The 12,829-nt window shown below is 36.7% G+C and overlaps 1 protein-coding gene across 1 annotated transcript; it reads right to left on the bottom strand.

Annotated features, from left to right (window-relative positions):
• Positions 1-733: 733 nt before the first annotated feature.
• On the bottom strand, positions 734-2,511 carry LOC112168949 (S-adenosyl-L-methionine:benzoic acid/salicylic acid carboxyl methyltransferase 3). The gene is made up of 4 exons (XM_024305883.2): positions 2,359-2,511; positions 1,853-2,257; positions 1,412-1,672; positions 734-1,320 (listed from the first exon to the last, which is right to left on the bottom strand). The coding sequence occupies exons 1-4, from the start codon at positions 2,431-2,433 to the stop codon at positions 961-963; spliced, it is 1,101 nt and encodes a 366-aa protein (XP_024161651.1). The 5' UTR covers positions 2,434-2,511; the 3' UTR covers positions 734-960.
• Positions 2,512-12,829: the final 10,318 nt, after the last annotated feature.

Below are 12,829 nucleotides of genomic sequence, written 5' to 3'. Positions count from 1 at the left end.
TGGAGAAATTTTGCACAAACAGTAGAAGATAAGATATTAATCCCTTAAGATATATCAGTCTTCCCAAAAAAGAGATATTGGGGGATATATCGGAAATATCGCGGATATTTCAATCCTTAGTGCCTACATTTTCTTTTCCATCCATATAGGATAGCACGATATCATATGTAGCTAATGAGGGCCCTTCTATTAAGGGATTCTTTTTGTTGGTCATTAAAGGGATTCTTTGTGAGACCTACTTTTCGATCGCATTTTGGTATCTCGACCGTTCAGTTTTAAGGTCCTAAGATCACTTTTGGAAATTTTTAACCAAATTGATGATCGTTAAGGTATCGAACTAGCTAGATTAAATCAATGAACAAACTGAATCTGTCTAACCTAAATCGTTCATGTTTATAATTGTAAATCGCAGTTATGGATGCCTTAACTATTATCAATTTGGCTGAAAATTTGCAAAGGTGATTTACTCATATAGACCTAAAAATTGAATGATTGAGATGAGGATATGTGATCGAAAAGTGGATATGATAAGCGATCCTTTAAAAATAAATTAAAAATTAAAAATCTTTCGCTAGAAAGACCGTGTGTATCTTATTAGCCACAATTTATATAAGAGGATTTTGAGAGTTTAACGTACTCCCACCACACCAAGTAGAGATAACTAGAGAGCAATATACGAAGGTACCTACTGGAATTTTGCATATTTGTAGCCGCAAAACACGCATGGGCTTCATATTGTATACTTGCACGCCTTTAATCATAACTCATTTCCAGAATTCAAATAGACTACCAAGTATTCTTAAACTTGCTAACCAAATCGGGATGGGCCTAAACCTTGCAGGAGCTGCAGGCTAGCTAGGAATTGCACACTACAATATGAAAATTTATTCAACAAAACAATAAAACAGGGAATCCACCAAAATAAACAGAAGCAATAGAATCTCTGCAGCACATTCATATTCAACGCTTCTTAGTTAACGAGATAACCAGATTAATGAACTGGCACTTCTCCTTTTCCATGTGATCAAGAACATCTTCTTCAAACCTGCGAAATAAATCGTCCATGGCTTCCTCTCCGAATTGGCTGGCCAGAATAGGCTCTCCCACAGCTCTTATGTCAGTGGACAGTACTGCTGCCCTCGCATTCTTGTCAAAGCCACAGTTAGCTTGTTTTATATAAGAGTCCCAGTCATTTCTGAAAACTTCGAGGTTTTGCAGGGTAAAAGAACCTTCAGCCTCGATTACCTCTTTCACCTCATCCGTTGTTGGTGCGTAGTATGGCAAATTGAATGTGTCCAATTTTTCCTCTTCAATCAAACCCTGAAAAATTCATCATAGTATGTTAGTGAGAGAAAGATTATCGTATCCAAAATGAAGAAATTTAATGCCTGGCACATGCATAGTTGCATACATCTAAAACCATGTCATGGAGTTTTAATCCGACAAATTCCCAAATGCAGAGGGGATCTTTGCTATTTATGCTGCCCATTGTTGTGAGGACCATACTACCTCCCGGGACTAGCTCTTGTGCCCGAGACCTCAGAAAGACTGTGAAGTCCCTTTTGAATTGCTCAAAGTATTCATTAAACACAGCGGGTGAGCTTGTCTTGGCTATATATATGTTCCCCTTGTTCAGTCCCTCTCCTCCTTTCGTTACCAAACCTTTTGGGACCTGCGCATAGAGATCATGTTGAATTTCCATTAGTCAATCATTGAGGCATATATTAGCATAATAGATTAGTTTGAACTAAGATTTTTCTTAAAAAAAAAATAAAAAAAAAAATTTTAAAAAAAATAAAAAAACAAGAAGAAGAACAAAACCGACGTACAAACCACAATCAAGAGTATTTACCTCAGAGATCCACATGAGAGCATAGGAAGAATGAACAAAGTGGAGAGAGTTGTCAGGAAAGAGCCTCCCATAAAAGGAACCGGGCATTGCTGCAATGAAACAAGGACCCGACTTGTTCTCATGTTCTTCATCGAGCTTGTTATAGAAGCCAGGCAGTGACCTGAACACCGTGTTGAAATCGTTCCGGGGAAGGTCATTCAAGAATGCTTGAAGCGATGGCGGGGGAAGGTTGAGCTTTCGAAACGTGTTCTGGATGTTGGCTATGATGTCTGATACTACCAGTAGGGTATTGGGCCCCGAAGAGCATCCCAAGTCCGCTATTTTCAGACACTCCGGGAAGAGAGTGCTGCAGAGCTCCTCTATGGTTGCATCCACAATAGGCTTCACCGTCGAAATCACAGCTCTCTAAAAGAAATTAAAACAGCTAGGACCATGTTAATCTTTTTCATAAAGAAAATTGAGGGGGAGAGAGAGAGAGAGAGAGAGAGAGATAGAGAGAGACTAACTTGAAGAAGTGAGTGGTTTGCGTAGCTTGTTTTGCCATCTCCGCCATTCATGTGAAGAACTTGCTCTACCTCCATTATCTCTTATGTTTTTGATTGGTTTTCTCTCTGTTTGGTTCATATTTCTACTAGAACACTTCCATATTTATAGTGGCAGAACATCATACAGCTTAGCTCAACTGGTAGGGCCTGATCCATGTTTTCAAAATTTATTAATATTTCATAAATAATATATGTTTTTCTTTTGTTGGGAAGCCGAAATTATGTTTTTCACGTGTACTAGGGACAATTTATTAAGCTATCATATTAGCTTGATTGATCGACTAATTTCGACCTTCTAAAAGTGAGATTTTTGTTCAATGAAATTGGCCCCTTACACGTCTAACTTGAAATAGAACACAATATAAAGTCTAGGACAATTTATTCAGAAGCTATCACATCTCTTGAAGGCCTTTAACAGGGATTTTTTTTATTTTTTTAATTTTTTATTAAAACTTTCGTATCAATATAATTAGAAAATTTACTGTATCTTGCAAATGAGAAGTGAAAAGTAAATCAAGGGGATGGCGGGTTTCGATTCCTCCATCTTTTTGTCTGGTTAATATTCCTAACCTTATTGGCTTTGGTTGTTTGCTGTACATGTGATGGATTGTTCTGGATCATATTTTTACTTACGTAATTACCAATATAGGTTGTTTGCATGCCTTACTGACCCTCCAGATATCATTTATCAACACTTTAGATCGAGGAGGATTAGTTTTCGTCCATATATAGATCAATCATATTGCATCCCTAATTTTCGGTAGCTCAATTGAAAACTTCGTGGCTCCTTCTCAGCTGGTACCCATTTGACCTACTTTTACGATACTGATTGCTTACTGTTTGAACCAATATTTTGGCAAGGCTCACGTGACAGATAGGTGGGCCCGACCCACAAGGCGTACCCACAAGGCGTAATGAATTAGCCGCGACACATTAAAGATTTACAAAGTTGATTCTCGATTAGCCACGGCACATTAAATGTTTATTGTTAAATTTATGACCGAAGATGACGTGTGTACAGAGCCGTTATTAGATCAGGAGAGACCAAATGAATCACAAGTCGTAATGAATGACTGCGGACCCACGAGTCGTAATGAATGACCGCGGCTAATTCAAAGAGATTGATTGTCAGGAGAAACGTTACCAAAGTTTGGGGCAATTAACTTGAATGAGCATCAGGAGGTGTTATTGCCAATCATCAGTTACAAGACCAGATTGATTGCCCATGAAAGAATCAATCATTGCTAACGTCAAAAATATCACAAACATGAATACTGCTGAGATTGCGTCTTTTCCTTCATTCAGTAGTTTAGCTTCACTATAAAAAGGACAAAAGGATTCATTGTTAGAGGTCCCCGACCAACACAACTCAAATCAATACATCAAATTCTCTACACGCCCGCGCACACGTCACCACTCTAGAAGGACACGTGTAAGCCAAAGAAGCCCTCGGCCCGGTGACACGCGACCGAGACGATTTTTGAGCGAACATCTTTTGGCACACCCAGTGGGACAACATTTTGTGAATATTATTAGACCATTTAGTGAGACATTAAATATTATGTATTTTCACTAATGAGTTATTATGAGCCGAATTTACACGGCTCTATTTCAATAAATAATTACAATGGCCAATATGGCCAAGATCAATTTTATGGTTATCATGGCAGATATAGCTATGATGCATATCAAAATGTTGTTGATTTAAACTGCCATGCATCTTGGGATCAACAAAATCCTATAGTACTACCTCAATATGGCTTTGATCACCGAAATGGCTATGGTAGCCAGCATGGTTATAAGTTGGCCAACGAGCCATATGATAATTGTGGCCAAACAGTTAATGCACCATATATACAATAGTTATGATTCAAATTACAATCATAACAACCAAGACGGCTACAACCAAATAGGACCCTACAACAATTTTGATGGCTTGAGTAGCCAGCTTGTATGGGAAACTCGATTAGCCACTCTACAGCCCCCGTACGATCAACAAGTTGGTTGCAATCAAATGATTGAAGAAAATGTAAGCTCTTGGGGAGGTGGTGTAAAATCTTTTGAAAAAGCCATAAATGTGAACAAGATCATTCAAAAAAGGGTGGTAGACATAGCCACACAATTTTCTATTTTCAGAGAAGAGATGAAGTCACACTTGAATAAGATGAAGATGCTGAGACATCAAAAAATACTGAAGGAGGTAGGCCACTGTAATTATGACCATGACATCCAAAAAAGAAGTATTCATTAATGATCATATGGAAACTCGGCCGCCTGTTGTTCTTCCCTTAAAAATGGAGGTAAACGTAGGCCAAAATTTGCAAAATGTCAAGGAGAATGACCATCGCATGATTGAGTGTACAATTAACGAGACTATTTGTATGGATATGGTTCTCAAAAAGAAAGCCGACCTCAACAATCTGCAGCTTGATGAAGATCTTAATCTTCTAGCCAAAGAATGTCGGCTCGCTGAGCATAATGTGGTCAATGGTGATGATCATCTAATTCAAGATGTCATGTATGTTGACATGATTATTGGAAACAAAGCTGACTTGGAGAAGCCACTGTTAGATAAAGTGGAACCGAGTACATTTGAAGAGCATATAATTTCGGCTCACATGAGAGCCGGAAAGAAAACAAATCTCAATCATTCTCTTTCGTCAATAAAGATCGGTCTCGACAAATTTGAAATTCATGCCGAGAATACAAAATGTTCAACTTGGGGTGAAACATTGTTGGCCACCTCCACAACTGCACACAAGATTTTTACATTTTATTTTCTTGCTTTAGTTTCTGCAAAAATAAAATAAGTGAAAAGTTGTGTTTTTGGGAGCCGTTTAATTGCTCGGTAGGCACGAACCGTAAGGCCTAAATATTTCTATGATCACGGCTGGAAAAAATTTGGACGTCATTCGACAATGAGGCCGACTTTGTTTACTAGTTCCTTCACCACTCAGCTCGAGCCGAGGCTCAAGGAATTAGGAAGAGAATTTTCCCCACATATATATCACGAATTCAATCACTAGCCATGGCTAGTAAAGCATCGTAGCTAAATGTCCATAATTTAATGGATTGTGGTAACCAATGGTTGAATAGCCACGGCTATCAAATGATCGCGGCTAGCAAAGGACCGTAGCTAAACGTCTATAATTTAATGGATTGAGGTTAAATGGCTGTGAAGAAGTAAGCTTGAAACCAACGGTTGAATAGCCGCGGGTATCAAATGATCGCGGCTAGCAGAGGACCGCACTAAATGTCCATAATTTAATGGCACAAGGAATTTGGCATAGAACCGTAGTTGAACTATTGAATAGCCGCAACATAACAAAGAACCGCGGCGAGTGACTGCGGCATGACGAATGTCAACAACGCCTATAATAGAGCGTGTGCCTTGCCAAGAGAATTTTCTAAAAATAATCTTTTAGTCCCTTAACCACTCGACATCTATGCCGAAGCTCAATGGACTAGGGGGCTCTGTTTGAACCAATATTTGGCGAGGCTCACGTGGCAAATAGGTGGGCCCAACCCACAAGGTGTAATGAATTAGCCGCGGCACATTAAAGATTTACAAAGTTAATTCTCAAATTAGCCGCGGCACATTAAAGATTTACAAAGTTGATTCTCAATTAGCCGCGGCACATTAAATGTTTATTGTCAAATTTATGACTGAAGATAACGTGTGCAAAGAGCCGTTATTAGATCAGGAGAGACCAAATGAATCACAAGTCATAATGAATGACCGCGGACCCACGAGTCGTAATGAATGACCGTGGCTAATCATCAAAGAGATTGATTGTCAAGAGAAACGTTACCAAAATTTGGGGCAATTAACTTGAATGAGCATCAGGAGGTACTATTGCCAATCATCAGTTACAAGACCTGATTGATTGCTCATGAAAGAATCGTCAAAAATATCACAAACATGAATATTGCTGAGATTGCTTCTTTTCCTTCATTCAGTAGTTTAGTTTCACAATAAAAAGGACCATAGGATTCGTTGTTAGAGGTCCTCGACCAAACGCTCTATGCGATTACTCAAATTTTATCTCAATACATTTCAACATTTCTACAACACTTATCAATCTTTACATATTTATCTTATCTTTTTCTTTACCGGTATTTATCTTTCCTGCACTTTACTTTGTCTTTACCTGCATTTTCGTTTATGTTATTTATTTCGTGTTGTTTATTTTACATCATTTACTTTATGGGAGCTTCTATTCATACCTCCAAAGTTGGCATTTGAACCTCCCAACTTAATAGACCTCCAACTTACTTTCATAGATAACCAATTTGCTATCTAGAGCTCCCTAATTTTCCCACAACGCCTATCGTCCAATAAAATCAATAAAAACTTCTTCTTTTACGTTCTATTCATACCTCCAAAATTAGCAGTTGAACCTCATTCAATTTTTGAAGATTTCACAATCTTATTTTACCCTTCATACAATTAAGCTGCACAAAAAAAAAAAAAAAATCTCCAGTTGGTAGTCAATATAGTATTTTTCATTAAATCAATTGACTATAGAAGCAGGTTGGTATACTGCTATCTGAGATGTTTAGATATTACTCCCAATTCTCAAAATTTTTAATTAAACTGAGTTTTTGGATTCAAAGTTTTCATCATTTAATTATGATTTACGTATAGATGCCCGTACAGAAAGTGGTCATGGTGTTCCGAAGCCGGTCCAACATAATGCTCCTTAGCTTGGAGAGAGACACATATTTACTAATTGCTTCGAGTTGGAAAAAAATCGCAAGCAGCAATACAATAGGCAAAGCACAGCTTAGAATTTTGCAAATTGCCTCATCGAAACATACTATTTGTAAAGGCAAGAAGAGACTTTTTTTTTTGTTAATGAGCTGTGACCTGTTGGTTATTTGGGATAACCGATATCATGGATGTCACAGTTTCAAACCTCACTGACATCATGGGAGGGGAGGGGTAGGGTGGGGTTAAAAAAAAAAGAAAAGAGTTTTTTTTAAATTTTTTATTTCCCTCTTTTGTGTCCTTATTGGTAATTTGGCATGAGTTGACAAAGTCAACTATAACTTGGAAAAAGATAGAGGTCTAAATACCAATTTTGGAGGTATGAATAGAAGCTCCCTTACTTCATACAAAATCACAAAAAGAATCATCATCACTTCACTTTCACCTCAATCACCGAGTTACACAGCACTGCAGCTAAGTAAGGCCGATTTGTGCTAAAGTCCTTTCATTCAAGGCATAGAGAACCCCGCGGCTGAGATAGATCCTTCCTCGGCCCACAATCAACTAATCGGAAGTCAGATCGGCGCAAGATCTACAATCTAGAACAAAACCTCGCTTGGCCTACAGGCCGCGAGTTGGCACACCTGCGCACACGTCACCACTCCAGAAGGACACATGTAAGCCAAAGAAACCCTCGGCCCCGTGACACGCGGCCGAGACGATTTTTAAGCGAACAATTACTTACGGAGGCAATGCATTGAAATACTACTATTAGTGTAGTAATCAATAGTACTTTCATTAACTAATAAGAATTGAGAAGGAGAAATCAACTATGTACAAGTAGGGTTTTTATAGCAAGTGATTGCAAATATGATTAATTACTTGGTTCTTGTCCTCATAAGTGTTGCATACAATTTTGGGACCAGTAGGGCATATTACACACACATAACTTTTTTCTGAACATAAATATAGTAATATACATACAGCTTTTCATGACTTTTTTTTTCAATCATTTTTCTTTTATTGAAATAAGAGACGATCTGAACTTGAAATTTTGTAAATTAATATTTTGTTGAAAGCAATGCCCTATTACTAAACTACATACTAGTTTGCAGTGTTTCCTTTTCCCTAAAGCAGGGTCGGTCTTGATTCTTTCAAGATCCTGGGTGAGAATTATTCCTAAGCCCTTTACTTTTACATTGATAAGCTCAAATATAAGTCTTGTAAAGAGTTCTTATTTCGCAAGACTTGTCAACAAGGTATATATAGATCCATGTTTCAAAATTAATTATCTTTTTTTCTCAATGTATTTTCAATTAAAAATGTATTAGCATCTAATTTCATCGTGTTATTGTGAAAACTTATTTTCAACTACATGAATTGGTTCTTTTTAATGAGGAGAAAAAGAATGGGTTCTCTTGGGTGTGGCAAACTCTATGACCAATCATGATCTGCATATATGAAGTGATAATCTCAAAAGAAAAAATTTGATATTCATCCTAATAAAGAAAATAAGAACTAATAATTACAACAAGTCATAGGAAAGATATGTCTTTGTCCAGAAACTAGATATTATTTAAAACTAGACACAAAGACAAGTCGGTCAAAATCATTAAAAAAAAAAAATCTATTACATATTATAAGGAGTAGTGATATGCGGATGTCATTTGTCTAGAGCTAGATATTTTAAGACAAGTCAATCAAGTCATTGTTGCCCCATTTAATCTGTGGCCCTAGATTGTTGCCAAGGCTGCCCAGCAGCAAGGCCAGGCCTGCTAATTAAGAAATACTTCATGACTAAGTACTTCATGACGATATGGTGTTAGCTCAGTGGTTAGAGCACCCACTACCTAAAATCAAGGTCCTGGGTTCGAGTCATCATGGGGGTAGGAGTAAAATCTTTTGATCTTCTTTTAAAAGTAGAAAAAAAAAAGTATAAAGGTTTTATTGATTTGCAAAATTATAATTCTTGTCTAACTCACCTAGACTTGGAAAAACACTATCTCATATAGTATTCAGTTCATTTCACATATTTATCGTGAAATATGATAACAAACCGTTTAGTTAACATTTGAAGGATGGTAAAACCCAAACCGAACCATTAAGGTTTGTGTTAACCATCAAAACCCAGTTAAAACTTGACTTACAAAATCTTATAATTTTAGAGTAACATAAGAAGCACAAATAAATCTAATATAGTTGAGGTGCCTTTTTCTTTTTGGAAATCGAGAGTTGAAGTTGTTTTCATGAAAATTGAGAAAGATATTATGATCAATTAGAGAGATGCATCATGCATTAGGGTTTCTAATATATATTAGAGAGAAACTTAAACTTACAATAATATCTTTATGTTTATGATTCTTATTGTGTTAATGGTTTAACACAAAGCGAAACTATTAAAATTCTTGTTATTATCATAGTATTATCATAGTAACCCTATACATAATCAAATTAATAAACCTCAAACGAAATTTTTATAATTTCATTTGTGTCGTCTGCAATTTTGCCTCGTCTAATCGGACCCAAGAATTAATTTACTACTCTACTCATAATGCACTTGTCATGATCTTTCATAACCTATGCGGAGCTAAGTATATCTGGTTATGCATGGAAAGGACTAGATTCGAGCTTTTAACCTGAGATTTTTGTAAAATAACAAAGGCCATCTCTCTCTCTCTCTCTCTCTCTCTCTCTCACACACACACACACACACAACTTCTAAGGCCAATAACAATGCAGGACGAAAATTAGTAGTGTAGTTTTTTGTCTAGTAGTAATTGACAACGATATCATCAGATGCGCAGTAACAACAAATCATAAATAATTGGAGTAGGACTGTACGAGGTGACAAAAATCTTCAGGTAATTCATTTATTAACAGACAAAAATGGGACCAGTAGGGCACTAGTAAATGCATGTACTTCCTACTGATTATTGGTCCGATGGAAGAGAGAGACATCCGTACGGCACCCGTACCACGTGGCATCACCTTTTTTTCATTTTAATTTCTGAACATACATATGCACATGCATCCAACATTTTCAAGACTTTAATTTGTTGTTTTCGGGTCATTTTCAACCTTATTTTTGTGGTGTGAACCTTATTAATTAGCTGATCATGAATTATGAATTTATTGATACGAATAGCAATGTCAAATATGCATTTTTTTATTTTTTTTTAGAGTAATGACAAAGATGTGTTAGTTGAATCTTAGTTATACCTAGGATACTAACAAAGGCATTAGATTTGATTTTAATATCATATACTATTGAGAGGGTCCTTTTTGAATTAAGCATCGACTAGGCCAAAATCAATCCAATAATTCGATTAATGGGAGGACTTTGTGTGTGATTCAGATAATGAATAGGGCTTGACAGCATTAAGCATGGTGTGGGAGCTAGAAACACATTGTCGTGAGAGAATTTGGGGGTTTTTGGATTTGGGTTTCTAGGAACTTGGTTTGGATGAGAGTTTGGAAAAGAGATTGAGAACTGAGTTTATGCTTGAAGGCTTGATTGTTTATGGAAATTGTTGGATCGTGCTAGATGTTACCTGATCCCTATCCTAATCTCAAATCTCCATTTTTATAGGCTTGGTTGGAGGGTGTTATGGTGACTCAGAGCATTTGATTTTCTGGGTAAAAATTTTCCTCCTCAATCCATACTCAATTTCTGCCCCAAAATCAGGAAAGAAGGTGCTTACTTGAGAGATAAGGGTTTGGGAGAAAGCAAAGGTTGCAACAGCAATTGTCGACATATACTGTAGTAGAAGTCACCGCAGTGACAGAAAACAGGGAACAAGGTGGACGAGGTATATCAGAAGTTGAAATTCTAAAGAAGGAACGATTCCCTTAACCGGTCATGAGGTTTCTCTATCAATGATTAACATAGAGAATAAGTTGTACTAAGGGATTTTGGCTAGCTCTTTAAGTATTAGATTGCTGCGTGGAGGAATGTAAGCTATTAGGTTGCTGCGAGGAAAGGAGATGAGGTAGAAACGAAAAAGAATAAGAAAATGGAAGTTGGGCTTTTCTGATATGGGCTTTGGGTTTCAAAGGAGAGGTTGTCCAACTCTCATAATCACCATTTCGTTTTTCATTTAAATCATCGGGATTGAATTTCGGGCCCAAGACCGAAATCACCAACGACACTAAATCAATAAACGAGCATTATGTGTTTCCGTAACCTTCCACACCACATCCACTTCTGCAAGCCCCAAGAGCGTAGTTGTGGCTTGAGTCCACATGTGTGGCATGATTGTTCGATATGTAATTTATCGTTCCAAATGTGGTTTGCATTTATATTTCTCTTTTAGGGTTGAAATGTGCGTACAGCATGTCTCATGCCTTTTTGGGTATCAACAACTATTATGACATGAGTAAGTATGAAACTCCCTATGTAAGCTGTCTTTGATCATATAGCTACACTCGCAAGATTCTAATTGTCATTTAGCTAAATGGTTTCACACATGAGGTACGAAAAAATTGCAGCCCAAGTTGGATTAATTCGGGTCATTTTCAACCTTATTTTCATGGTGTGAACCTTATTAATTTGCTGATTATGAATTAAGAATTTATTGAAATGAATAGCAATGTCAAATATGCGTTTTTTTTTTTTTTTTATAGTAATGACAAAGATGTGTTGGTTGAATCTTAGTTATACCTAGGATACTAACAAAGGCATTAGATTTGATTTTAATATCATATACTATTATGACGTGAGCAAGTATGAAACTCCCTACGTAAGTTGTCTTTGATCATATATCTAATTGTCATTATGCTAAATGGTTTCACGCATGAGGTATGAAAAAATCGCAGCACAAGTTGGATTAATTCGGGTCATTTTCAACCTTATTTTCGTGGTGTGAACCTTATTAATTAGCTGATTATGAATTATAAATTTATTGAAATGAATAGCAATGTCAAATATGCGTTTTTTTTTTTTTTGATAGTAATGACAAAGATGTGTTAGTTGAATCTTAGTTATACCTAGGATACTAATGAAGGCATTAGATTTGATTTTAATATCATATACTATTATGACGTGAGCAAGTATGAAACTCCCTGCGTAAGCTGTCTTTGATCATATAGCTACACTTGCAAGATTCTAATTGTAATTCAGCTAAATGGTTTCACACATGAGGTACGAAAAAATTGCAGCACAAGTTGGATTAATTTGTTGTTTTCGGGTCATTTTCAACCTTATTTCCGTGGTGTGAACCTTTTTTTTTTTAAAGAGGACGGTGCGGTTGCCCTTAAATTTTGATTAATGAAACTGCATAATACAAGGGGAGACGTAGAGCCTTCTAAACCCCAGATTACAATAAATATATATCAAGAGAATATCGTGAAATACTATCATCCACAAAATCTATGTATTCTAATATGCACCAATTAGCAATGAGTACACGAATGGCTAGCTACTCCATTTGCTTTGACATAGCAATGACATATCGGAAAGATAACTCTATCACAAAGAAGCATCATTACAAATAGCACAATTTTCCTACTATGTTGCTGAACAAAAACGAATCTAGCGACACTCCGTTTCATCTTGCCAGTAGGAGGTTGCGTCCATTTAATTAAGCAATCAACTAGCGATAACATACTATAAAGATAACTCTATCACGAAGAAGCATCATTACAAATAGAATAGTTTTCCCACCATGTTGCTGCATGAAAACAAATCCGGCGACACTCCATTTTATCATGCCACTAGGAGGT

The sequence above is a fragment of the Rosa chinensis genome, chromosome 6 (genome assembly GCF_002994745.2).
Source record: "Rosa chinensis cultivar Old Blush chromosome 6, RchiOBHm-V2, whole genome shotgun sequence".
Taxonomy (NCBI): domain Eukaryota; kingdom Viridiplantae; phylum Streptophyta; class Magnoliopsida; order Rosales; family Rosaceae; genus Rosa; species Rosa chinensis.
This window is presented reverse-complemented; position numbering and strand designations above follow the sequence as displayed.

Excerpts from the sequence above, each read along its gene's own strand:
- LOC112168949 (XM_024305883.2), bottom strand. The coding sequence starts at position 2,433 with ATGGAGGTAGAGCAAGTTCTTCACATGAATGGCGGAGATGGCAAAACA. Across the intron at positions 1,673-1,852 it reads CTCTCATGTGGATCTCTGAG|GTCCCAAAAGGTTTGGTAAC; the intron begins GTAAATACTCTT and ends CTCTATGCGCAG. Across the intron at positions 1,321-1,411 it reads TCCATGACATGGTTTTAGAT|GGTTTGATTGAAGAGGAAAA; the intron begins GTATGCAACTAT and ends TGAATTTTTCAG.